At 39.3% G+C, this 25456-nt stretch overlaps 1 protein-coding gene across 4 annotated transcripts in view; it reads left to right on the top strand.

The window, feature by feature from the left end:
* LOC111154465 (limb development membrane protein 1) overlaps positions 1-25456 on the top strand; it is a 154483-nt gene that overhangs the window by 77818 nt on the left and 51209 nt on the right. For all 4 annotated transcript variants that reach the window (XM_022514072.1, XM_022514073.1, XM_022514074.1 and 1 more), the window contains 4 exons: positions 16554-16680; positions 17125-17193; positions 17881-17945; positions 21750-21822. In XM_022514072.1, the coding sequence (XP_022369780.1) occupies positions 16554-16680; positions 17125-17193; positions 17881-17945; positions 21750-21822 (334 nt within the window). The remainder of the gene's footprint in view (positions 1-16553; positions 16681-17124; positions 17194-17880; positions 17946-21749; positions 21823-25456) is intronic.

Here is a 25456-nt window from a genome sequence, read left to right as displayed (position 1 = left end):
TTTTTTAAAAGATTTTATTTATTTGTTTGACAGACAGAGGTCACAAGTAGGCAGAGAGGCCGGCAGAGAGAGAGGAGGAAGCAGGCTCCCCACCAGGCAGAGAGCCCAATGTGGGGCTCGATCCCAGGACCCTGGGATCATGACCTGAGCCGAAGGCAGAGGCTTTAACCCACTGAGCCACCCAGGTGCCCCCGTTATTGCATGTTTCTTATAGAGAATGTCTTGAAGCCCAAGTTTTCTTGGCAAACTTCAAGGACATAATCCATGGCAGAGCTACTGCTAGACTCTGAGGAGTGTTTTTTGCCCGTGTTAATATTTACTAATCAAATAGTTCTCAAACCTTCTAGAGATTAGAGAAGGGTTACTGCAGTGCAATTCTAAAAAGATATCTCATACTATTTCTATTTTTAAAAAAAATCAATAAGTTTATATATTTTTCCTTAAAACACCTCGAGAGCTTGTGAATGTATATTTGGTGGGATTGTCAGGTTTTGGTGGAGATCCAGGGCGTGTGCTCGTGGTTCCAGGACTCGACTGGCGGGTCGCTCGGGTGAACCTCACAAACCACAGTGGTGGTTTTGAGCATCGTGTGTTTTCTTTTCTAAAAATTCTTAGTCATTTAGTGCTATAATGAATGATTGTTTAAATACCATGAATCTAAGAGGCACTGAGGTTTAAGTGCAATGTGGATAAAGAGCATAAAACTAATGATGAGAAAAATCATGATTCTGCAGACCCACCCCGTAAATCCTCACCGGGTTGTGGTAAAGGTATTTGCCTCATTAAAAATTCTGTACTGCACATTAAGATGGCCCTGGAACTTCAAAATTAATGCTAACCAGAGGAAACGGAATAATAATTTTATCTAATTTGGCTTATTATGTATTAAAAATAGACGACTTGGGCCTGGAGTGTTATTTATTGAGAAACATTTGCAAAGAACTGTCTGAAATCTTTTCTTATTTAAATATGTAGAAATAAAATATGAAGGTTATAAAAGATAGTTTTAAAAAAAATTCGAGATGTTAGAGTTTAAAAAATATTATAAGTTGTAATGCATAGAGAAATTTTAGTCTATATATTTTATATATAAGCCTTTGTTTGGATCTAGTTATATGATGTTTGATGTCAACTCATAAATTTTCTTAAGTTGTTAAATAGAAGCAAGCCAAAAATTTAACTGTATAACCAATCCCTCTATAATTAAATGCATAGATAAGTTCAAGGAAAGCAGGAAAATCTCCAAAGACCAAACTGAACAGGTACTACAACACCTGGATGATGTTGAGTGAGTAGGTGATGTCAGTAAGTGAGTAGGTGATGCCCTGGCTGTGTTGGTCAGGATAGAGAGGTAGTTACTCGGTGACGGAGAGTCACAGGTGCATAGAGGTGAGGAGATGGAACTGAGGCCCCGGTGAAAGCCTTTAGCAAAGGGGCCTCCTCATTTAACACACACACACACACACACACACACACACACACACTCACACTCACACACTCACACACTCACACCCTTTGGCCACTGATAGGGGAAGACTATACTGTCAGCCTTAGTTCTGGGCAGAAGTCTCCTGGGCAGAGTTCCTCTACAGGCCTTTACCTCCTAGGGGTTGGGGTTCAGTATTTAATACCTGCTGGGAAACCCCAAGATAAGAAATTAGCATAAAAGTTGTTTCAAAGCATTATGTATCACTTTGTCATTTTAACTTAATATATAGTACTTATAAATAAATTTTAGTTAAAAATGGTTTATATAAACGTATAATTAAAGTTGGCTTTAGAAAGTTCATTTAATATAATTCAAGATTCATAATCCATATATGTTTTTGACCTGGTCCTATTTAACTATGACATGTGCTATTTAATTGCCTTTAAATTAATTGTGTGATTCAGGACTTGACAATAAATATTACATAAACAGGCCTAAATAAAACCTGGTTTCATTTTGTCCTAGCTTTTGTACACTTTAAAATTACATTCTTTCTTAGTAATTTGATACTGGTTTAGCTCATTAAGTATTATCATCCCTCAAAGCCAAGAATGAATAATGTAGTCTTTTTTATTTTAGCTACCCTTTTCTGTGAGTTTTTACAGCGATCTAATACTTTAATCTATGTGGTTAATTTTGTGAGGTGATTAAAAGAATGAATCTGAATTAATTTTTCTCTGTATTATTCAGTTCTAAGGCAATTTATATAAGAATATTACTCTTATCTATTACTTTTAAATATTTTACTGTGTTCTGAATTTCCTGTATTTCTTATCTATAATTTTTGTACTTTTTTAATAAAAGATTTTATTTATCTGAGAGAGAGAGAATAAGAGTGAGCAAGCATGAGAGGAGGAATGTCAGCAGGAGAAGCCACCCCCTGCTGAGCAGGGAGCGCAGTACAGACTCTCTGGGGACTCCAGGATGGTGACCTGAGCTGAAGGCAGTCGATCAACCAACTGAGCCACCCAGGCGCCCAGGACTTTTTGACTAGAAGCTTATGGCTCTTAGTACTTATTTCCCCCTTTGTTAGTCTATAATTTCTCCGTAGATTTGATACCATCTACTTTCTATCATTTAGGGATTTCTTAACATTATTAGTCTCCTGATGGCAGTCTTATCTTCTAGCATAATTCATTCAGTGAGCTACTCTATGCTTGGTGTTGCCGCTGCTAGGAATGGTGCAGATTGGTTGATTGATTATTTGTTTTATATTTTTCCTGTCTTCCGTGATGATCCATCATCTTGAACCAATCTCTCTGATTCCTCTTTTCTCTCTACCTGTTAATTTTACTGGCCCTTTATCTGAAATACATTATTAATTTGCTAATTGTTAATTTGGGGACATTCTTTGGCCTTTTTCCAGATTGGGAGGTTTTGCGGTCTCTGCTTGAAATGGCTGTGATTTTGTCAGCAAATATGGAGGCCCAGTCTTGTCTTTTGGCCTCTCCTCTTTAGCTTTGTAAACGTTTTAGCCACTCATGGCCTTACTGTTCAAAGAAGATCTCTTCCAGTCTGATGTTCATAAATCCTCAAGATTCCAGGATGATTTCTACAAATGTACAAATCCTTCCTGAATGCATCTGTATTGTAAGATCCTGAATGTTTACTTTTCCTGGGTCTTATTGGGCTTGCATGAAGCATACTCATGAGGCTGATGATTTTGTTTGATTATCCTGTGTATCTTGACTTCTGTCGTTTTTCATTAATATTTTAGTTTTAATTTAAAAAATTTCATAGGAAGCCAATTAATCTGACATTACACTTTATATCATTCCAAATTACCTGTCAATATTTGTACTTGGAGTACTGTGTAATTATAATTAGTTTGTACATATATTTTATATCCTTTTTACTTTAATAATTTATTTTGCATACATAAATTTTCTGGTGCCAGGAGCAGTTATCCAAGACTTGGAAATGGGCAAAGGAGATGCTGGGTGCTCTGTCAGTGGAGTCCTAGGCTTTGTAGAAGACTGTGGTGCTGTGTACCTTTGCTTGATTTTCTGTTGACTTGGCTATTTACATCTCTTTAGGGTTAGAGCTAACTTGAAGGAAAGTAAGAGCAATGAAAATGAGTTTGTCTGATAGAATTGATTTCTTTTCTATACAAAAGATAGCTCCAAACATTTTATTATGTTGTCCTATAGGATACTATCTAGTTTTGCATCTGTTAGCAAATTGATTTTATCATTTCCAGTTATCTGAGTATATCTGTGTTTTTCACATTCTTCTTTGACCTGGTCTTAACAAAAATTCAAACCATCTGGCTCTGCTGGTAAAGGATGTGAGGAACAGAAAGGACCAGGGTACTCAGAGGGGAGCTGCAGTTAGCAAGCAGCTGTAGTACTTACTGTAGGCTGACATAGAAAATGGGGGTTCTGGTGGTAGAGTGTCCAGTAAATACTTACAAGTGTCCACCAAGATACAGGCTACTGAGACCATCACTCAGAACCAGATCCTGCCTATCTAAGATCTGCTTTCTAGATCCACTTAGTAGTTCTGCTGTCACCAGAGTCAGGAGGTGATAAAGAGAACCAGGAGGGAAAAAACTCTTTAAATATAAAGATGAGTAGGAATTCAGAAAATGACCTGACATCTGGGAAAAGTCAACACTGTGAGGGTTACCAGACTCAATGTATTGCTCAGAATAAATCGACAAAGAAAAGATTTCAGGGAGATTTAAAAATATTTGCTCTAGGGGCGCCTGGGTGGCTCAGTGGGTTAAAGCCTCTGCCTTCAGCTCTGGTCATGGTCCCAGGGTCCTGGGATTAAGCCCCCACATCGGGCTCTCTGCTCAGCAGGGAGCCTGCTGCCCCCCCCCCCCCCCCCCCGCCTGCCTCTCTGCCTACTTGCGATCTCTGTCTGTCAAGTAAATAAATAAAATCTTAAAAAAATTTTTTTTTTTGCTCTAGCATTTCAGACACTTTGGCAGAGGAAATTAAGCCTATCTTATTCTCAATATTGCCAGAAATGAAAGTTCTACAGTCATTCTGATTTTTAAAAAATCAAGTCCAGACAGTTTGTAAGATATTTTTACCAGAAGTCAAAGAATAGATTAACTTCAGTTTCATACAGATTTGTTCAGAGATTTGAAGATGGAACACTCACAGTTTTATGGGGCTGATAGAATCTTGATAATGAAAGTAGACAAGGATTGTATAAGAAAGGATCACTATAGGCCATTTTTACTTGTGAATACTTGTGAATCAAAAAATATTAAGCTGAATTCAGCTATGTATGCAAAAAATCATCATCAAAGAAAATTTTATTTCAGGTATGCAAAATTGGCTTCACATTAGAAAATCTATGGTGCTATAATTCATATTAGGAAAGTAAATGAGAAAAAAATAATTTGAGCGCCTCCAAAGAGAAACAAAACACATTTAGCAAAATCAATAACCCATTCATGATTAAAAAGCAAACTAAGAATTTGAGCAAATGTTCTTAACCTGATAATGGATATCTACTCTAAGTCCGTAACTGGCATTGTACCTAATGGTAAAATGTAGAAAGTATTTACTTTAAAATTGGGATGCCATCTGAAATCCTTTATTTCTCATAATAACACTGTATGGAGTTACTAGTAGTACAGTTAGATAAGAAAAGGAAAAATTGAAAGGTTAACAAAATATTATTAACAGATGATATTGTCTGTTGAAAAACCCCATAGAATCTAAGAATAAATTATTAATTCAAATACGAAAATTTATCAAGGAACCTGGGTATAAGATTAACATAGAAAAAATTAATGTGGATTAAAATAGAAAATTAATAAATAACAACAAAGAAAATCTAATTAAAAATTTTTATAGTAGCAATATAGCATAAGGTATTTTGAAATAAATCATACAAATGATATGTAGAATCTTTATGGAAATAATATATGGAAACAAAAAATTTCATTGAAAGATGATACAGGAGACTTAAATGGATAGGTTATTCTGTGTTTAGGCTTTCTTTATATGGTAAGAATTACAGTTCTCAAATTATTTTTTAGAATCAGTGCAATTCTAAAAAAAATTCCAACTGGTTATCTTAAAGAATGTGATAAGCAGATAGTAAAATTCTTACGGAGGAGCAGAGAGCCAAGAATGGCCAAAGCAGTTTTGAAGAACGTGGTGTTGGGACTTACTCTATCAAATAAAAAAGGGGCAGAGGACTGGGGTAGACGTGTCTCCAGAGAAAACATGTATGTGGCCAATAAGCACATGAAAGACCTCAATAGTACCAGTTTTGGGGGAAATAAAATTAAAACTGCAGTGAGGTATTTCTCCCCATGCATTAGGCTGGCGGCTAACAACTGCAAACCCCCAAGCAATAACGAGTATTGGTAAGGACGTAGCAAGGATGAGACTCTTGAACGCTGTTGATGGAATGTAAGGTTGTGTAGACGTTGTGGAAAACAGTATGGTGGTTGCTCCAGAAATTGAAACAGAATTACTGTTTATGATCCAGCAGTTCCACTTCTGGGTATATACACAAAAGAATTGAAAGTGAGAACTCCACAGATATTCATTTATTCATTTATAAAAGTTTTTATTCAAGTTCTAGTTGGTTAACAAACAGAGTAATGTTAGTTACTCAGTTTCAGGCGTACAACTGAGTGAAACACTTCCATATACCAGCTGTGCATAGCAAGTGCACGCCCTCCTCCCCATCACCTGCTCCACCCGTCCGTCCTCCCACCCACCTCCCCTCTGGCCACCAGTTGGCCCAGGGTCCTCCGGCTCCACCGCCATCTCTTCCTCTCTTTCCTTCACAGATCTTTAAATGCTTCTTTTCCCGGCAGCATTATTTAGAACTGCCAAAAGGTGGAACAACCCAAGTATCCCCCAGTGGATTAACAGATTAACAAAATGTAGTGGAATGTTATTTCATCTTAAAAATCAAAGACATTCTGACACATGCTGCAACATGGGTTAGACTGGAGAGCATTATGCTGAGGGAGGTGAGGCTGACACAAGGTAAATACTGTGGTTCCACTTGTCTGCGGGTCCTAGAATAGTCAAGTTCATAGAGACAGAAAATAGGATGGTAAGTGCTAGGGGCTGGGTGCAGGAGCAGGAAGGAATGGGGAGTCACTGTTAATGGGTGCAGAGTTTCAGTTGGAGAATGTGGAAGAGTTCTGGGGATGGCTGGTGATGGTGATTGCAGAGCAGCGTGAATGAAGGTATTTAACGCTATAGAACTGTACACTTCAAAATGGTCAACTCTGTGTTACATGTGTGTTACCACAATCAAAAATAAAAGTAAATAAATGACGAACATGGCAGTTTAAATTAGTGGTTACATTTGGCCAGGTTGGTGTGGAAGTTTGGGTGTTGTTGGGTGAGCCACATGGGTGCCCAGGTAGTTGTGTGATGTTCCTGTAAGTTCTGTGGAATACGCACTAGTATTTAGTAGACGGTAGACTGTCATTGTTTACAAATAGGAAGGAATGAAAGGCTATTTTTCTTGGTGAGGAGTTCACATTACCCAAATCGAAGCTGATATGTAAAACTGAAATGTCAGTTTGTTGGTTTTCAGTGGAAAACTATAAAATACACCTGCATGCACACCTGTCCACCCAAAGCCACTTTTTTTTTTTTTTTTAAAGATTTTATCTATTTATTTGACAGAGATCACAAGTAGGCAGAGAGGCAGGCAAAGAGAGAGGGGGAAGCAGGCTCCCTGTGGAGCGGAGAGCCCGATGCGGGGCTCGATCCCAGGATCCTGGGATCATGACCTGAGCCGAAGGCGGAGGCTTAACCCACTGAGCCCCCCAGGCGCCTCCCAGGTGCCCCCCAAAGCTGCTTTGATTGAGAGCTGGGGGAGCTGTGGAAGTCAGGGAGAGATGGGCCCAACCCAGATAATGGAGTGAGGGCAGACAGCCCTAAGCTTTGGATGCTGTTTTGGAATTCTTAGTGCTTTCGTGTGAATGTCCTCTTTGCCACATAAGCGATGAGACGCTACATCTAAATTACGTGGCGACACTCTCTGTTATATTCTGCACTTTAATATTTTGTACGCTTTCTATAGCAATGTGATAAAAACCCTACTGATCTTTGTTTTGTTGTGTCTGTTGGGGTTTATGCGTGGGTGTTTTATGAAACAAATGGTAAGATATTGACTTCTATTGTATTAAAAGTTTCTTATGGGACTAAGGATTTGACCTCAGCATGAATTTGCTATTATGGAATTGAAAATTTAATGTTCTAGTAAAAGAAGCTTTTATGTGCTTTGCTTTATTTCTTTTACTATGTTAGAGGTTTGTCTTAAGTATGTTTTAAGCATTCTCCCCGCCTCCCTGTGTCCACATCAGTTGTCTTTGGTGTCTCATTTTTGTACTGTGTGAGGAGGTGGAAAGCACCGGCTCTGAGAGCTGACAGACCAGAGTTTGCAGGGAGCGCCGGCTAACTCACTGCGATGGGGCGACCGGAGGCAGATTGTTCCACTTTTTGGGATGTGAGCTTCCTCATTTCTAATATAATTTACCTTCTGATTTATCATGAAGATTCAGGGAGCGTGTGTAAAGCAACTGGTAGGAGCTTGGTAGATACCAGTTCCTATCTCTTCTCTTCTGTGAGATTGATACTAAAGATTATTGGAAAAGAAGCAGAACGAAAGGTCTTCACTGGCTGGCCATGAAGTAGTTCTGATAATTTAGTGTAGTATACTGTGAAAGTTTTTTCCTGAACTTAGAATTATGTTTTTAAATTTTTAATATAAGGTCTTTGCAGTTTTTTTTTTTTTTAAGATTTTATTTATTTATTTGTCAGAGAGAGAGAGAGAGAGATCACAAGCAGGCAGAGGCAGAGAGAGAGAGAGAAGCAGGCTCCTCACTGAGCAGGGAGGCCGATGCAGGGCTCAATCCCAGGAGCCTGGGATCCTGACCTGAGCTGAAGGCAGACACTCAACCGACTGAGCCATCAGGTGTCCGGATCTTGAGGATTTTTGTTTGTCTAACATCATGAGAAGTTTCTCATAAATTTGAATACAATGAACATCTTAGTTAAATGAATGGGCAATGATAGTGTTTTTATTTTAACTTATCCTAAAATATATTCTCTTTGTCAAATTTTAATAACTTGAACATCTTATAGTTTTAATTTTTCCATCGGAAATAGATTACATTAAGTGCAGAATATATTAAGAAATATTTCACTGTAGTTTAACAAAGCTTTCTATAAAGCTGTTTTCTTTGCCTTGGGACCAAAACTTTTTTTGTCCAAACGCTTAATGATTACCTTGGGAGCGAAGGGGGGAAATGTTTGACACTCTACTGATGCCTGTTTGTAGCTTTTTTCATGGTTTAGAATAATTAATACCTGCCTTTATTTTCTGTTCCTTGTTAGTGTTTCTATCGATCTTCCAGATGACGGCATGTATGTTTGGTGCAGTGTTGATGGCATGCTGAGCAAACCTTACCTTAGTGTTACTAAGAGACTCTTTTTGTTAAATGAACAGTGGCTTGATATTTATTTTAAATGTTCTGTAAATGTAGAAAAATTTCCCAGGCTTTCCTGATGGGTGGAGCCATAGTATATAACATGGTGTTTACATACCTTCTGAGAGGTCAAGATGTCCAGGCAAAATCTTGTTTAAATGTTCATCACCACAGAAACATGTCAGCTTATTGTTAGAGCTTTTGTATATACATGGTCATTATCATTTCATTGACCTTCAGCACAAAGCAATTAAGTGTGCAATTGACAAGCACAAAAAGTTCTAAAAGCAATTATAACTATTTTAATGTTTTAAACTTTTACCTGAATTATTCAGTGCTTATTTAAATCTTAAAAGAAATCTCTGTCCACATGTATTTAGTTTTTACTAGTCTATTCAATTTAATCTTTTATAGTGTTTTGATAGTTGTAATTTTCAAAATAATGTTGATGTGAAACTAGTGTAATTATATAGCTTGCTTTTCTTAAAAAACACTAAGTACTTAGTTTCAATGCTGTTTTTAACTAGTACTTTTGAGTGCTTATTGAACTATAATTTTAATAAAAAGGTGGAGTTTCATTAAAGTAACCTAGGTTCATGGTTTTTGGGTGGGATTAAGATAAGTATTCATATTGGGGATAAAAATATTAGAGTCCAGAGATCTTAATAATATATGACATAGTATAAACATTCAAAAGTACTTGAAAGAGGTACAACTGTTGATAAGTTCAAGTTCTTATAGTTTGTGATCTTATATTCAGGAGACTTACTTTTTAAGATGAACAGTGGAAACCTTTTTCCTCTCTGACAATGGTCTGCCACTTTGTTATTTGCAGGGTATTTCGGTAAGTTACTCTGACATCTGGCACATCTTTTAGCTCAGCATATGCAAGAATAGAGTTGATAGGAACCTTCCCCTTGGGGCTTCCTAGCTCCTGATTCTGACTCTTAATGGAAAAATGAGCAGTAGGCATATTTTTTTGCTTATATGCTGTCCTGCTGATGATTAATGGTAGTGATAAAAGCTCTCTCAATGCTTTCATTACTTGACAGACAGAATCACATACAAAAGTTTAAAAATCTCACACATTACATGCCACAAAGCCTGTACTTTTTAGGCTTTGTAATACTTTTATGATCTCAAGAAAGGTGGTAACCATAGTTTATGTATTTTTGGCACTTGTAGGAGCCGTCAGTTCTGAATTAACAGATAAAGTCTCCAGTTATTTATAGCCCCATTACCCCTCTTCTCTCTGTCCTAAAGTTGTTGACGATAAAAAAAGCCTGCCACATTGCATTTAATGAAAGAATTTATGTTTTTCTATTGGTATTGCTAAAGTTCATAAATGTGACACTTCAGTGATTTCAAGTTCGGCTGATTTTTACCTCATTTAATAAAAAAAAAAATATAATTAAAAGGAGAACATAACTGTCCTGGCCTCCTAGTGGACTGAGTCAGAATAGCAGTGATTTCTTCCTACAGCAGTCATCCTCAGTATTTCACAGACAGGCATAATCCTCTCCAGCAAACTTGATGACTTGCTCTGTGGCAGCCTTTTCTGTAAGTGTAATATTGCTAATTCACTCTTTTGTACTTAGACTGATAACTGAAAATGAGATTTCTTTTTGTGAGTTACTCACTATTTTTCAAAAGGAATATTGATAGTAAATTTTGAACAATTTATATGATTTGACTACAGAGGTCTTTTTTGGTTAAATGATTCTTATATGACTGCTAAGCATGTGAGTAGACATTTTAGACATTTCTTCTTGATATTATTCAATATCTGAAATAGAAAAAGGCATCTTTTTGGAATTATGTAGCTTGTTTCTTTTTAGAAAAACTGTTCACATATAATTTTTTTTTAACAAAAAGGGATTTATTTGAAGACTTAATATGTCAGTGTACGGGAGTAAAGGTTTGGGTCTTGAACCTTAGTATCATTGTCAGGTCACACGTAGGCCGCGCGTGATTTTTCTTAATGTAAACAGGAGGGGTGGTGTTTGAATTTAGTAGTAGATTCTCTCTTTTTGACATTAATGCTAAAGAAAATATTAAGTAGAGCAATAGCATGTTAAATGAGGTTACTTCAATGAAGCTATTTTTCAAATAATTTTATATCAAGGCTAAATTTAGAAAAACAACCAGAAAGTACTTCAGAGTACAGAGAGTACTTATATCAGATTTCGTTAGCAGCAGGGGGTTAATAATCTGCTCTGACCAATATGATAACCACTAGCCTTGTGTGGCTGTATAAATGTAAAAGAACTAAAATTACATAAAATTAAAAACTAGTTCTTCATTCATAGTAACGACATTTTAAGTGCTTGATAAACACATATGGCTAGTTGCTGTCTTCTTGGATAACATAGACTAGAACATTTCCATCGTCACAGAAGGGTCTGTTGGACAGCACTTTTGTATGCTATTAAATCATAAATAATTTGCTTCATCTATAATTATTTTGTACACCATCTAAGAGTAAGAGAAAGAAGTAAGAAGAGTAAGTAAGAAAGAGTAAGAAGAAAGAGTAAGACCCAACTTTAAGGATATATGTATAGCACCTCATTTGCTTAGAATGGTACTACTGAGACTTGTTGTTTATTTGTTGTTGCATTAATGCACCTGTTTCTCTGTTGCTGGCCTGTATTTCTGTTAGCAAGTTCTGACTAAGAGTGACATGATCAGAGTTGTGTTTTGCAGAGATTGCATTCCCACTGCAGTGTAGGCAGGACATCAGGCAGAGAGAGACAAGAACTGGCTATCGGACTACTAGCTAGCAAAGTAGGGAGTTGTCCAGGTGAGATGAATGTGGTGGCAGAAGGAGAAGTGGGTAGAGTTAGTCATAATAACACAATAGAATCAGGAGGACTTGGTGTTTGAATAGATCAGGGTCCAAGTGTGAGTTTGTGTGTGTGTGTGTATGTGCGTGCACACATGCATGCGCGCGCGCACACAGCGGGAGGGTGGGATGACAGGGATATTTGCAGCATCTGGAAAAAACAATGCAGTGGGTAATGGTGCCATCAGTTGGGTTATGTTAACACTGAAGGAGTGGGTTTAGGGGATAAAGTGGGAGTCTGACTTTAGAATTAAATTTAAGTACTTGTGAGATACTTGAGGGGAGGAGGCAGCTCAGATGTATGGGTCTTGGTCTCAGTGGCAAGATTTGGACGAAAGATACAAACTTCAGAGTCGTTGGTTAAATGAGGAGGCAAGGGGGCGCCTGGGTGGCTCAGTGGGTTAAGCCTCTGCCTTCGGCTCAGGTCGTGATCCCGGGGTGCTGGGATCGAGCCCCGCATCTGGCTCTCTGCTCAGCGGGGAGCCTGCTTCCTCCTCTCTCTCTGCCTGCCTCTCTGCCTACTTGTGATCTCTCTCTCTCTCTGTCCAATAAATAAATAAAATCTTTAAAAAAAAAAAATGAGGAGGCAAGATCACCTGGGGGAAGAACAGAGCAGTCTATCTGGTGTCTTCATCAGATGCACTTTCTTCGTCAGAATTAACTGAGGTGTCTTTGGGCTGGTTCTCAGGGATTGGCAAGCCCCTTGGTAATGCTGACATGTGCCAAAGTTGGAGAAGCACCGATCCAGCATGTTGAAATGGTGAACATCTAAGCCTGAGCCATGGGAGAAGAGGGATCTGAGGTGTTTTCCTTTATGTAAAGAATGAAAGAAATAAGAACAGAGACGGAGAAACCAGAGGTAGGGAAAGGAAACTGAGGATGTGCAGTCCCTCCAGTTTTATCCCACTAAGGAAGAGGTAAGGGCTGCTACAGTTTGCTAGAAAGTAGGAGATGAGATTTAGGATCAAGGAGAATGGAAAACATTTAAAAATTGAGGGCATCATTAGTCAGCTAGAGATCAGCTTAAGTCGTGCCAGGTAACAGCAAAGGCCCACTTTGGAATGTAGTAGCACATGTTTCTCAAGATTTTGTAAATTTATTTCATAGGACTGAGAATTCAGGGAGTGAGCCACCAGTAGAATTAAGGTAGTCTGGTAGAAATCAAAGGGACCAGGAATATATTAGAGTTATTATTGGTACTGAAGTATCATTAAAAGACACATTTCAGCGTAGGGTACAGGCAAGTGAAAATAAGACTGGAGGAGTGGAGGTTATAATGATGAAGACCAGTGTAGGTTAGAGGACTGGAGATATTGGAGAGAAATATGGAGCAGTCCCACAGTCTTGAGTTCTTAGAGGTGAGTCTGAGAGACGAGGGAGTCAAGCTAGTGCATGTGCTGGGCTGTGGTAGCATGGAGGTTAAGTTCATTAGGAGCTTGTATGTTAATCACGATGGCAAGGGAATGATAAGAAATGCTTGTGTACCTGGTGTTGACATCATTAAGAAACTAGGATTGTTTCTTAAGGGTCCGTGAATAATAGGTGACAGAGACGGGAAGAAGTTCACAAGCTGACACTAGGAGAAATAAATTTATTTTATTTATTATTTTTTTTTAATTAAAGATTTTTATTTATTTATTTGACAGAGATCACAAGTAGGCAGAGAGGCAGGCAGAGAGAGAGGGGGAAGCAGGCTCCCTGCTGAGCAGAGAGCCCGACGCGGGGCTCGATCCCAGGACCCTGAGGTCATGATCTGAGCCAAAGACAGAGGCTTAACCCACTGAGCCACCCAGGCGCCCCTAGGAGAAATAAATTTAATCCAGAAACACAAATGATAGGTGAACTCCAAAGCCTTGAACATTTTAAAAACAAAGACAGTAATTTGAGCCATTACAGTTAACCCTTATATTGTGCCTACTAAGCACCCAGCCTAATGGCTAAGCACGTTACTTATGTTAACTCATTCGATCCTTACAATGACCCCATAAGGTAGGGATAAACCTATTTTACAGATGCACAGAGGTCTAGAAGTTTGCCCAGTGTTACACAGGTGGTCAGTGATGGGACCAGTCTTTGAACCCAAGCAGTTTGCTACTGGAGTCGGGGTCCTGAACCAGCCCCCTATACGGTCTCATAAACTAAACTTGGATATTTTAGAAGTTACTTTTCTGGGTGCCAATCTCTTGGAAGTAATTCTTTTAAGAAAAAAATTAAAAATTAAAAACAACATTAATTTGTTCTCATATTACTTAAAGTAATGCACATTCACACTCTAAAATTTTGAAAATACATAAAAGGACAAAGTACATAAGAAAAATAGTTGCTGTAGTCATAGTTTTTATAGCTGGCCTTGTAGGGTGTGCTGTTGCAGGAGCACAATGACACCTTCCTCTCTGGGAGAAGGGGCTGTGCCCAAGCTCCCCCTGCAGCTCAGCCTCTGAAGCATCAGCACATCAGGTCCTCGGGGGGCCCTTACTTCTCCCACCTGCCTACTGCTTGGGTAGAGCGTTCATTACTAGATCTTGGGAGTCTTCTTATTGCCCTTAACCCAACCTTGTGGGACCCTTATTTGCTGTTCTCTAGAAAACATGTTAGCCACCTACCCTTGTTACCCAAAGCTGCCGGAATTGTAGAGGGTCTGAGATTTTACTATACTTGCTGACAATTAGTCTGGGTTCCTGCATGGTTGCTGTAGACACGAGACTCCTGATCAGAGACAAAGGACTTCATGACTCAAACAGGTAAGCCATGAGCTTCCTGTTCCCCAGGACAAGCCCTCCTCCCACCAGCCTCATGGGGACATGCGGCTCCGGTGACGCCACTCCTGCTGTGGGCTCAGGTCTTAGCTGAGCAATCTCAGACCTAGGGAAACCCACACATGGGTTTCAAGCAGACTTGCCTGCCCTTTGCTCTGTGGGAAACAGACCTACTTCTGCTTCGGAGAGATACCGTCTCTGTTTTCCAAGAGTGTTTGCTATCCAGACATCCTTAAAAGATAGTCCAGAGGCTCCTGGGTGGCTCAGTTGTTTAAGCATCTAGCTTGATTTCTGCTCAGGCCATGATCTCAGGGTCATGTATCCGAGCACCTATTCTTCTTATCCATGATAAGCTCTTCACATAATATTTGATGTGTAATAAGATTCTTGCTTACAAAAAAGGACTATTGCTCAGAAAGAGGGAAGGAAGGTAAAAGAAATTACTATTGAAAGGTGGCTACCTGGGCCACCTGGCTGGCTAACTTGATAGAGCAGGTGACTCTTCATCTCAAGAGTTGTGAGTTCAAGCCCCACACTAGGTGTGGCACCTACTTTAAGAAAAGAAAAAGAAAGGTGGCGGTCATGTTTTGGTATCCTAAGTGGCTTGAAGGTTGTGAAGTGCAGGTTGGAGAGTTCTTTGGGAGAGTCAATGGGTTTTTCCGGAGCACATTTGGGGACTTCATGTTTCATCTCACTTGAGTCCTAACTACAGTTAGATCTGATGTGTTAAATAAAATACAAGCATCACTCACTCCAGTTTGCTGGCCTCCCTTCCTGTGAACACTTAAGGTGTGCTGACTCCACATTTGAGGACATCTTTGGACCTGCCCTGGGGCAGCTCGGTGGTAAGCCTGGCCTGAGAGCGGCCCCTCCAGCACCCGGTCATGCTGGGGGCTGGGCTGCTCCGCCAGGGTGCGGTCGGGCCTTCTCCTCTGCATCTGACTGCGCACTGCGATTGACGTGCAGCCTCTCCAGTTAGCAAATGATATAGGGCGAAATTGAAGTAAGTGTGTTAGATCTTTATCACACAACTTCAACTATTTTTAATGTGGAAGGAAATATTACATGAGATGTTTATTGAGAGACATAGATTTATTTCTAATTTTGTTTGTTGTATTAGATGTACATTAGTGAATTAGGGTATAAAACATCAATATGAGTCTTTGAATTTAGGTACGGATTCAGTCATTTAGTGACTTTTCAGGAATATAAGAAAGTTGTTTTTTATTCATTTGTTTGCCTTGTCCAATAGTTTCAATGTTTCAAGCTTAGAAGCCTTGGTTTGGCCCTGAGATCAGAATTTGTTTTATGTCTAAAACAAAACTGTGCATAAAGATGGTTTATTATATTCCGGGCACATGAAGTAATGACGGTTTTATCTGATGTGAAGAAAGAAGTGGCACATAATTGGTAGCCGAGTGCTGCACCTGGCCTTGGTTTCTGCTGCCGGCTTTGGCTGGGGAGTCCTGGGCTGCAGAGCAGGGGATGCTGGCCTCTGCGGCAGTGGGGGAAGGGGATGCTGGCAGCTGTGGGGGTGAAGGGGAGGGGGTGCTGACAGCTGTGGGAGTGGAGGGGAGGGGGCACTGGTCCTTGTAGGGGTGGAGGTTAGGGGAGTGCTGGCAGCTGTGCTGGGGGCCGTGGGAGTGGTGCTCGTGGCTGGCGCCCTGGGACCTGGGGCTGTGTGCGCTCATGGGGTCCAGCGCTCCGACGGCTGCTTGGCCGCCAACCTTAATCATTCTTGATGCCCTCACTTAGAACTGCAGACAAAAATTCATCAACCTGCATTTTAAAATATGGTTCTAAAAAATGTTTTCACGAACTCTTTTTTTTGGTTCTTTAAAGCTTGATGGTATTCTACATAATTTGGTAAAGCAAAGTCACTCTAAACCTGACACTGTAAAGCTGGAATTTTTTAATCTTGCTAATAAATACAAATTTCCTCCCTTTCCAAAGAATCTTTGTACTTTCATATAGATAGAAACCTAATTAATCATGAGATGAAATAAAATACAGTCAGATTTCCATTATGTTTTTCAGGGCATCCGAGCCCGCATTTTAGAAACTCTGGTCATGCTCGTCCTTCTTGCGCTCCTTATCCTCGGGATAGTGTGGGTAGCCTCAGCGCTCGTTGACAAGGACGCGGCGAGCATGGAGTCTTTGTATGGTAAGCCGGCTTCTCTCTGGGACCTGAACCGGGCGTGGAATTACACACTCGCTTTCCTGAGTGTTTTAATAATTCTTTGTGTTGTTAGCCCTTGTTGCTAATTTACAGAGTTAACAAGTCTTTAGACATGTTTAGGAAAAGAAATGAGTGTTCGTGTGTTTGCTGTATTGAGAATGAGCAAGCAGCTTTTACGATTTTTTGTTTGTTTCTCAGTTGGATTTTGTTCTTAAAATTCCATGGAGACTTTTTTTCTCCTCCAGACAGGTTTTGCAAAAGGGTTATTTCCTTTTCTTCTATTTTAGATCTATTTATTGTATAATTTAGAAATTATATGGCTTAGACTCAAATAGACAATTATGATGTTTATCAAACAATTTATAGTCAACCTGTATCTCAATGTACAATATTTTGGATTTACTAAAACACATGTGCGTTTCTTTGCAGATCTCTGGGAGTTCTACCTACCCTATTTATATTCCTGTATATCTCTGATGGGATGTTTGTTACTTCTCTGTAAGTATTTTTCTGGCTTATTGTTGACAGGAGAATGGAGTTCTTTATTTTCGAAAATTATAGTAAGGTTTCCTAAAGAAATGTTTTTAAAGTTGGCCCTTCACTTTTTTAATGTTAAGATAAATTTTGATAAGCTGAAGCCATGAAATAAAACACACGTGCTGTTCTTTAAGGAAAGTCTCTCTTGTAGAGAGACGCACACACAAGCGCACACTCACTGAAAGCATTAGACTCTATTTTTGAATAGTAACGTATAATTCTGTGTGGTGAGTTTGTGGTCTGTTTCACATGTGTCCAGTTTTACTCGAGTCATCATAGCGTGTCTCAGGAATACTGTAAGCAAATAAATGTAGGTGTAAGGAGTGAAGATAATAGTTTGGTTCTCAACTCCCATCAGCACTTGAAATTTAATCTGCTCTTTAGTTGGTTTTCTTGAATTTCTTTTAAGTGAAAAGACTTACTCAACTGCTAGAGTCTTTCACATACTAAGCCTTCTTCAACCTTCAGGTGTCTTTCCTCCTCTACCTGTCACCCCCCGTAGCTTTTTTATTGAGAAAGTGTCCCTTGACAAAACACTGAGAGAATCTAAGTTTGAGGCAAGAGTTTTCTTAAAACGATAATCTTTGAGTCTGTTCTCTGTTTTGCACTAGCAATTTACCTGCCTCTTCTCTGTGATCTTTCCCGCAGTGTGTACCCCCGTTGGCCTTTCCCGCATGTTCACAGTGATGGGTCAGTTGCTGGTGAAGCCAACAGTAAGTCTGTCGTCTTGTTTGTGAAATAAATGTGTTTACATCTGAGCATCTTTTAGGTTGTGAATTAGCAATCAGAAGCATTAGAATATTTCTCTGGGCTTGGGACCTTGTTATTGTTGCTTTTATTTTAATCTTCTTCATCTTTGGAAACCAAATTTGTTTTTGCTTTTAAGATACTAACTACAGACACTCAGGTGGAAATTCCTCTAGCAAATTTTATGACAAAACTTACAAATACTTATAGATATTTTAGGTGTCTGTTGTATCAGTAGTAACTCTGTTATGTTTCAGAATGTGCCACATATATTCCTTGATTAACAGACCAGTTATGTCTCTGAGGAGTGGGTGCATGTTCGTTTTGATTATACTTTTCAGTTTAATCTCAGAGTTACCATATATTCATTGTTATGTGGTTTTCAGTTGGCAGGAATCATAATGATTTGTTCCTAATTTCTTTGGCCTCTAGCTATTTTGTCAAATTATTTGCTCCCATGAAAATAATTCTTAGCTGCATTTAAGGAACTTGCCATTTATATTATTTTCATGGGTCCTCACTGCCTATAAACTCAGGTCTGAATGACTCACAACCTGTTCTCTATTCCACTGACCTCCAGCCTCTGCTCCCACCCTGTTGTCTGATTCCACACTCTCCAGCTGATGGGCTGTGCTCACAACGGGCTGTGTGCTGTCACTTCCAGGCATGTCTGGGGCTTTCTCCCATCAGGGCACCCTGCCTGCTTTGGCCGCCTGATAGCCTCCTCAAGGCCTGGCTCTGATGTCGGCTGCATTCACTGCCTCTCTTTGAACCTTGCCTCATTTCTTCTTTTAAGTTGAAATAATCAAGCTTCTTTCTCCGCACCGCTCATATTCTCCTCTGTATTTCATCGGTGGCACCTATCAAATTATTTTGGTTATATGTTTGTCTTTCCTGTCAGAGTGATTAATCAAGGAAAAATTTGAGGAAATATTGCAGTAGAGGTGTTCTTTCAGTAATGCATGCTTAATTTTGAGAGATTTAAAAAATAAAGGACAAATAATTTCTTCATATCTTTTTTAAAAATAAAATTGGATTATTTAGCATTGCTACATAAATGTATACATAGTCAAATAAAACATGCTATCAAATCCTAAAATTCACTTTCCTCTGGAAGAGGTTTTATGACACTGCATTCTTAATTTCTTCCTGATTCTCTGGCAGAGCCTTTTTTTTTTTTTTTTTTTTTTTTTGGTCTTTTTCTCTGTTTCTATTTTCTGGCCCCCTAAAGATAGGCATATGTTCTAAGTTCTGTCTTTGGTCTAACGTGGCTCTGCTCCGTTCTGCTGACCACCTCTGCCACTCTCACGACACTTCTATATGTGTAACTCTGGGGAGCAAAAGGCTCTGCAAACAAACCACACCACATGATAAATGCTGTCCCTCAGTACCCACGGAGCTGAGAGCTCAGCTCATAGAAAACCGAACTACTTACTTAGCGCCCTTCCCAAAGCTGATTTTTCTTCTAAAGTTGTCTCTTACTAACATTATTCTCAAAACTTTAGTTATCTTTGTCTCTTTTCTTTTTGCTAACACCCACTATTAATGATATTAAGTCAGTCTAGGCTCTATGTTTGTGATAAGTACTATATTTTACACACATTTCTCATTTAATCCTGCTAATAAACCCGTAAGTTAGGTGGTGGTCTTATTTTATCTGAATTATCTGTAGTTCAGGGAGATTAAGTTGGTTGAACAAGATTTCAGATCAGTCTTGGTGGGGCGGGATTTGAAGCCAGAGCCTGATTTCAGACCCTGGACCACTGTTCTATTCTGTCATAAGCTCCAGAGTACTTGAACCACGTTGTTGCTGAATGTACTTCACATCTCTTCACCTTTGTACTCTGCTTACAGTTTCTGATCCATTTGCCTTTCCCATTTTTAATAAATTAAGCTATCAGATAAGAGGCTACTATCATCAAAAACACTTGGCAAAACTTTTTTCTTCCCACCTAGAAGTTGGGGATCTTTCTTCCTCTGAGCTTTTGTAATGTTTTATTTTTGCTTGAGTTACGACAGGTATTTTAACCCTGTAATTACTTTTTTTGAGTTCATTCTGTCTCTCCTGGACACTAGAATGTAAGCTGTTTGAGGTCAAGGACTGTCTTTGACTCCTGTTTAGGTCCCCATCAGCTCAGATTGGTGAAGAGTGTGGGCTTCAAAAGGCAGATAACTTTTCTTTGCCAAACCCTGTTTCTTGGCATATTATAAGACGGGGAAGACAACAGTCTGATTTTCATTGGATTGTTGTAGAATCAAGGGGATGGGGCGTATAAGCATTTAACACAAATATCTGTGTGCCCCTCATTGTCGCTCACTCGTATGAAGACAGACCCATAGTGTAAGTCACTAATGGACCGTGTGCATTGTAAGAGGAAATCTTTTTGTATGGGCTCGACCTTAAGAAAAGTAAAAACTGGACTGTGGTCCAAACAGTAGAAATGGTGAGAACATTGATTGGAAAGAAACTTGATATCATGACCCACAAAGGTATGGCCCCTGCCTGCCTTAGGCTCGGAGCCTGTCTTGGATTAACTCAGCTCAGTCTGCTGCCTGCACCAGTGCTGTACATCTGCCCAGGCCTTCCCACTTTGGACTGGCGCATCATCTCCTGGGGTTGGCCCTCACTGGTGGCGGCCCTCACTGGCGGCCTGCTGACGTGGGTCACTAGGTCTGTCAGCTTTTGTTCTTGTTTATTTGTGTGTTATTATTTATTCATATTTTATTATTTTATTTTGCTATGAGTGCTAGGCCTATTGATAATAAGGGATTATCCATATTTATTGAAATACTAGGAATTACTAGATTGCTCTAAATAAATTTTATAGAAATTAGGCACCTGATTAGATACCTAGGAGTTGCATGCTTTGAGACTCCTTTTTATGACCTCATCAGGAAGCTGAAAGGCTACACATGTATAGGGTTTCCACCTTTTGCTTTGTCCATCAGCTTCTCATAGTTTATTGTTTTGCTGGGAAGAAGTGGTTTGGGTTTGAATGATATTAAATATGTCAGCTTTGGCCTTCTTTCAGATTTTCCCCAGAGCTAGGAATATATTTAGGATCATTTCAAGAAGGATAGCTGTGTTAACAAAGCTAGAATTAAACATATTTTAGGTTTTATCAGTTGTGAAGATAGTGCAGATAATAGCCTATATAATGGGTGATTGATTAGTGGTTCTTATTTTTTACTAGTGTTGTATGGCAGGGTAGTGAGCGGAGTATACACAAACACAGTATTTCTCTAGGGTTCTAGATACACAATGATTTTGATAATACCAGTAGTCATAATTTGCAGGAAATTTTTAGTGTATACAGACGATATAAGTGGAAGGTATTGCGTGGTGGTTACTGAGTTTATAGGTCTCTTGTGTTAAATATTTTATAGGTAAATATAAATGAGAAACCAGCATTGGACGGAGTGATCTATCCTTCTTGCTCTAAAATGTTGGTTTGGGTGTGAGATTGTATTTAGTCTCTTGGATGTTGAGAATTCATGCATTTGTTTGTCACTGAGAGAGCCGCAGTGTTCTTTAATCCTTTAAATTTAAATATATGTAGATTTTCTAATAGTCAGCTTTTGATGTGTTTAGTTATATGCTAAAATACTTTTCCTTAACTTATAAATAGAATAGTGGGAGTATTTTTATTTTAAATTCCGAATGATTTTGAATCTAAATTCGGTCTAAATCATAGACGGAATAGCCTACCGCTCTCACAAACACTAGTTCTGTAACGTACATTAGTCAATGGTTTGATCTTTGAATTTAGATTCTTGAAGACCTGGATGAACAGATTTATATTATTACCCTAGAGGAGGAAGCACTCCAGAGACGACTAAATGGTATGTATGTATGCTGTGGTTAGAGCTCAATAAAAAATTATTTAATTCAGAAAAAGACAGCTAATTGAGGGGGAAAAATACAGGCCTCTTAGCACATTGTGCTGAGTCACCAGGTCAAGACGTAAGAGTAACATGTGAACGTCTCAGGTGAGGACAGTTTTGCTAAAGACTAGTGGCACTGCGGTCAAGCACCCGTCTTTCCCTATAGCTGTGGTTAGGTGGAATTTAGCAAGGCCTGTTCGGTTCTGAGACACTGACCACGAAGGTGTCCACCTCTAGTGCTGTGTATTTTAAACATGACGACTTAGTTACTGAGGTTTTGCAAATTTGCATGTTTTCTTAGTGACTTTAATGTCTCTATTTCATTTCTTTCCTGTTGAAGTCTTAAGATCAAAAGTAGTCTGTCTCTTCGCTACTGGGTACCAAATTTGACTGTCTCAGTTGCGCTTAGGAGCTCTGTTGTTATTTGGGAATTCTGTTCATTATCAGCTGTGATAACCATGTAAGCATGTCAAAGATCTCAAAGTTTAATTTTTATTTACTCATCCTTTTGGCTTCAAATGAAGAACCAGTGAAAAAAAGAGTAATGACGTAGTTTAACAAAGAAATGATATAGTTTGGGTAAATTTTCTATTTTACTTAAATGCTTTTTACTTTGCACTCTCTTCTCCTGTGTGGTAGTTGTTTTTTTCTTTAATGTTGAAAACCAGTCCCAAGATCAGATTATTAGGAGCTAACTGTATTTCAGGATCATAATTAAAGAGCAGGTATAAAATGGAAGGTTACTTTAATTATGAAATAGAAATAGATCTACTTTCTTTAGTTACAAATAGTGAATTTAAATCATCAACTCAAAAGTGTTGCTAACATTTAGACCTTTATTCTTAGATCAAAGAATTTCAGATTTTATCTATTTTAGAGAATTCTTGGCAATAATATTGTTTCCTTTGGTACCAATAACTGTTAGACCGGAACTACATGTATCTTTTTTTCTACTAATGTTATTAAAGCTATTTTAATATTTAAGCCTATTTTATTTCAGAATTACAGCTTTTCTCAATACTGTCAGCTTTATAAAATTTCATTAAAGTAGTACGTATTATAATAAATTTGCCTTACTCAGGTAATCGTGCTAACATGTGATAAATACGCCTGAATTGTCCCGCCGCTGCCTGCACTGTGCAGTTGTGCTTCAGCCTGAAGCAGGTGGCCTTTCTGTCTGTACAGGTCGGGAGGCTGAGAACTAGGAAGGGTAAAAGATAGTGCCCCTTGGGGGCACTTGGGCAGCTCAGTTGGTTAAGCGTTCAACTTTTGATCTCAGCTCAGGTCTTGATCTCAGGGTTGTGGGTTCGGGCCCCACAGTAGACTCCACGCTGGAGGTGGAACCTATTTAATTAAAAAAAAAAATACAGTGCCTCGTCAGTTAAAGAATTTGAGTTAAAACTAAACCAAAAATACAGCCTTTTCTCACTTTTTACTTCAGGAAAAAGTCCCCCTAGAATCTTTTTTTGATCCTTTGACTTCTCAAATGCAAAAATGGATCATTATAGCTAAAGAAACTGAAAAAGAAGTAGTTGCCAGAAGGCTAAGTATATTACAAATTGAAGCCAAACCCAAGTAAACAGAATACCCTGACTAGCACAGAAATATAATATGGAGAGGACTAAGCATTATATGATAGCTAATGCTAAGTATAATTTTGTTTTCTACCATTTCGGTAAGCTATGCACCATTTCTAAGTGCTCTGTTGGTAGGTTGTTAAATTCTTTCTACTGACACTCTTTAATGATATGTTGGAATAGTTGCTGTAGTGTTATAATTTGCTCCTTGTTAGCACTGTGGACTGTTTCAGGTGGAAAACAACAGGCTTGTAACACAGATGGTTCTATAGTAAAGCGTCCCACTCTTGATCTCAGGTCTTGATCTCAGGGTCCTGAGTTTTAAGCCCTATGTTGGGCTCCACACTGGGCATGGAACCTACTTTAAAAAGTATAGATCATAGAAGGTAAGTAGTGGGAATCATCCCTATGGGTTTTATTAAATCTAGTATTATGTCAAATGTATTTTGTTTTAACAGTTATTTTGCATTTTAAATTTTTCTTAAAAAGTGAATTTAAAATAGTTTTTATTGTGGGCTCTATTTTTCCTTAAAGATTTTATTTATTTACTCGAGATAGACCACGTGTGTACAAGCAGGGGAGGGGAGGGGTAGAGGGAGAGGGAAAAGCAGACTCCCCTCTGAGCAGGGAGTCCAACGTGGGCTCGATCCCAGGACCCTGGGGTCGTGATCTGAGCCGAAGGCAGATGCTTAACCGACTACACGACCCTGACATCCTATATTCTGGGCTATTGAAAAGAAATACAGAATAATAAGAGTAAAAGATTAAAAAATTTTTACAGCAGTGATTTACTCCAGAATTCCTGGTGGTAGTTTGCTAGTGGCCCTTGAGTGTGCTCTTCTTGGTTTGTGTGGGGATGTGTGATGCATATCACAGGAGCCTTTGGCACATTGGCATGGTTTGCTCTGAGCTCAGCTTCACAGTCATCGAAAAAACATAACACTTTTTTTTTTTCTTGGAGATGTATACCTTGTTATGGTAGTTATTACATTACTGGAGTTGAATTTCCGTGCATGGTTTTTAAAGTATCAGTATAGCTTTTTGATGGGATACTTGCCTGTGGCTTTTCCATTGTTCCTGTTTATTGCTTGTTGGTGCTAGTTTTGTTCTTACTAATGTTTGTATTACTTCAGAAAATTTGTTAATAAAATACAGCTAACCTATACACTCGTGTACTATAAGTCACTGTTTGAAGAAGCCATCCGGTTAGCGGTCTGCATGGCTTCTTCTCCCCCTTTTCGGTTTGCTGCTCATCTTCTTCAAGGTGCCAGACCTTGAGCAGATGAATATAAATTCTGAGTCTCAAGATCACAGATGAGTTGGCTGAAGAAGAGAAAAACAAGGGCAAAGATCTATAAGATTTTATCCAGAACCAGAATACTTGAAAACAAGAGAAATCGTCGGTGGGAGTCATGTGTATTCCTGGACCGGAGGGAGCCCCAGATCTCTAGCCGTCTGGTGCAGACAGCCCTCCCTGGTGTCCACATCCCCATGTCAGGAGCGAGATCTCAGGACTCAGCACTGTCCTTGTGAGGCTCTGCTCCTCTCGTCCCCCGCACACAACCTTCTTTGCTGTCTGCCTTGAGGCGAGGAGGAGTAGTGCTTGCATCTTGCCCTTCCCTCTTTCTGCAGTCGGCGTAAGGAGCCCAGAATATCCAAGACCCTGGCATCTCAGATGGGCCTCGAATCTCTCTGTGTCGCATTTCTGACCTGATTTCCCACTGTCGTGAGCTCCTGAAACTCTGCTTATACCATGTGGGACCACGCGGGCCTCAGAGCTGCTGGCTCACGGCAGCAGAGGCACCCAGACCCTCAGTCTTCTCCCTCTTGCTGGAAGAAACTTGGCTCTCCCAGCACACACGGCTTCTCAGTCCCTCCAGATGGTAGCTCTGTTCTCGCCCACATCCTCCACTCCACTCCTCCAGGAGCTTAGGCAGGCCTCCTCTCATTCTCTTCTGCTGCTTTCACACACTTTGAGTCTCATGTCATTAGATCGTGACCCGATTACTTCTCCC

This window comes from Enhydra lutris, unplaced genomic scaffold (genome assembly GCF_002288905.1).
Source record: "Enhydra lutris kenyoni isolate GAN:26980312 unplaced genomic scaffold, ASM228890v2 scaffoldscaffold37, whole genome shotgun sequence".
Taxonomy (NCBI): Eukaryota; Metazoa; Chordata; class Mammalia; order Carnivora; family Mustelidae; genus Enhydra; species Enhydra lutris.
Note: the sequence above shows the minus strand (reverse complement) of the source record. Positions and strands in the feature narration are given on the sequence as shown.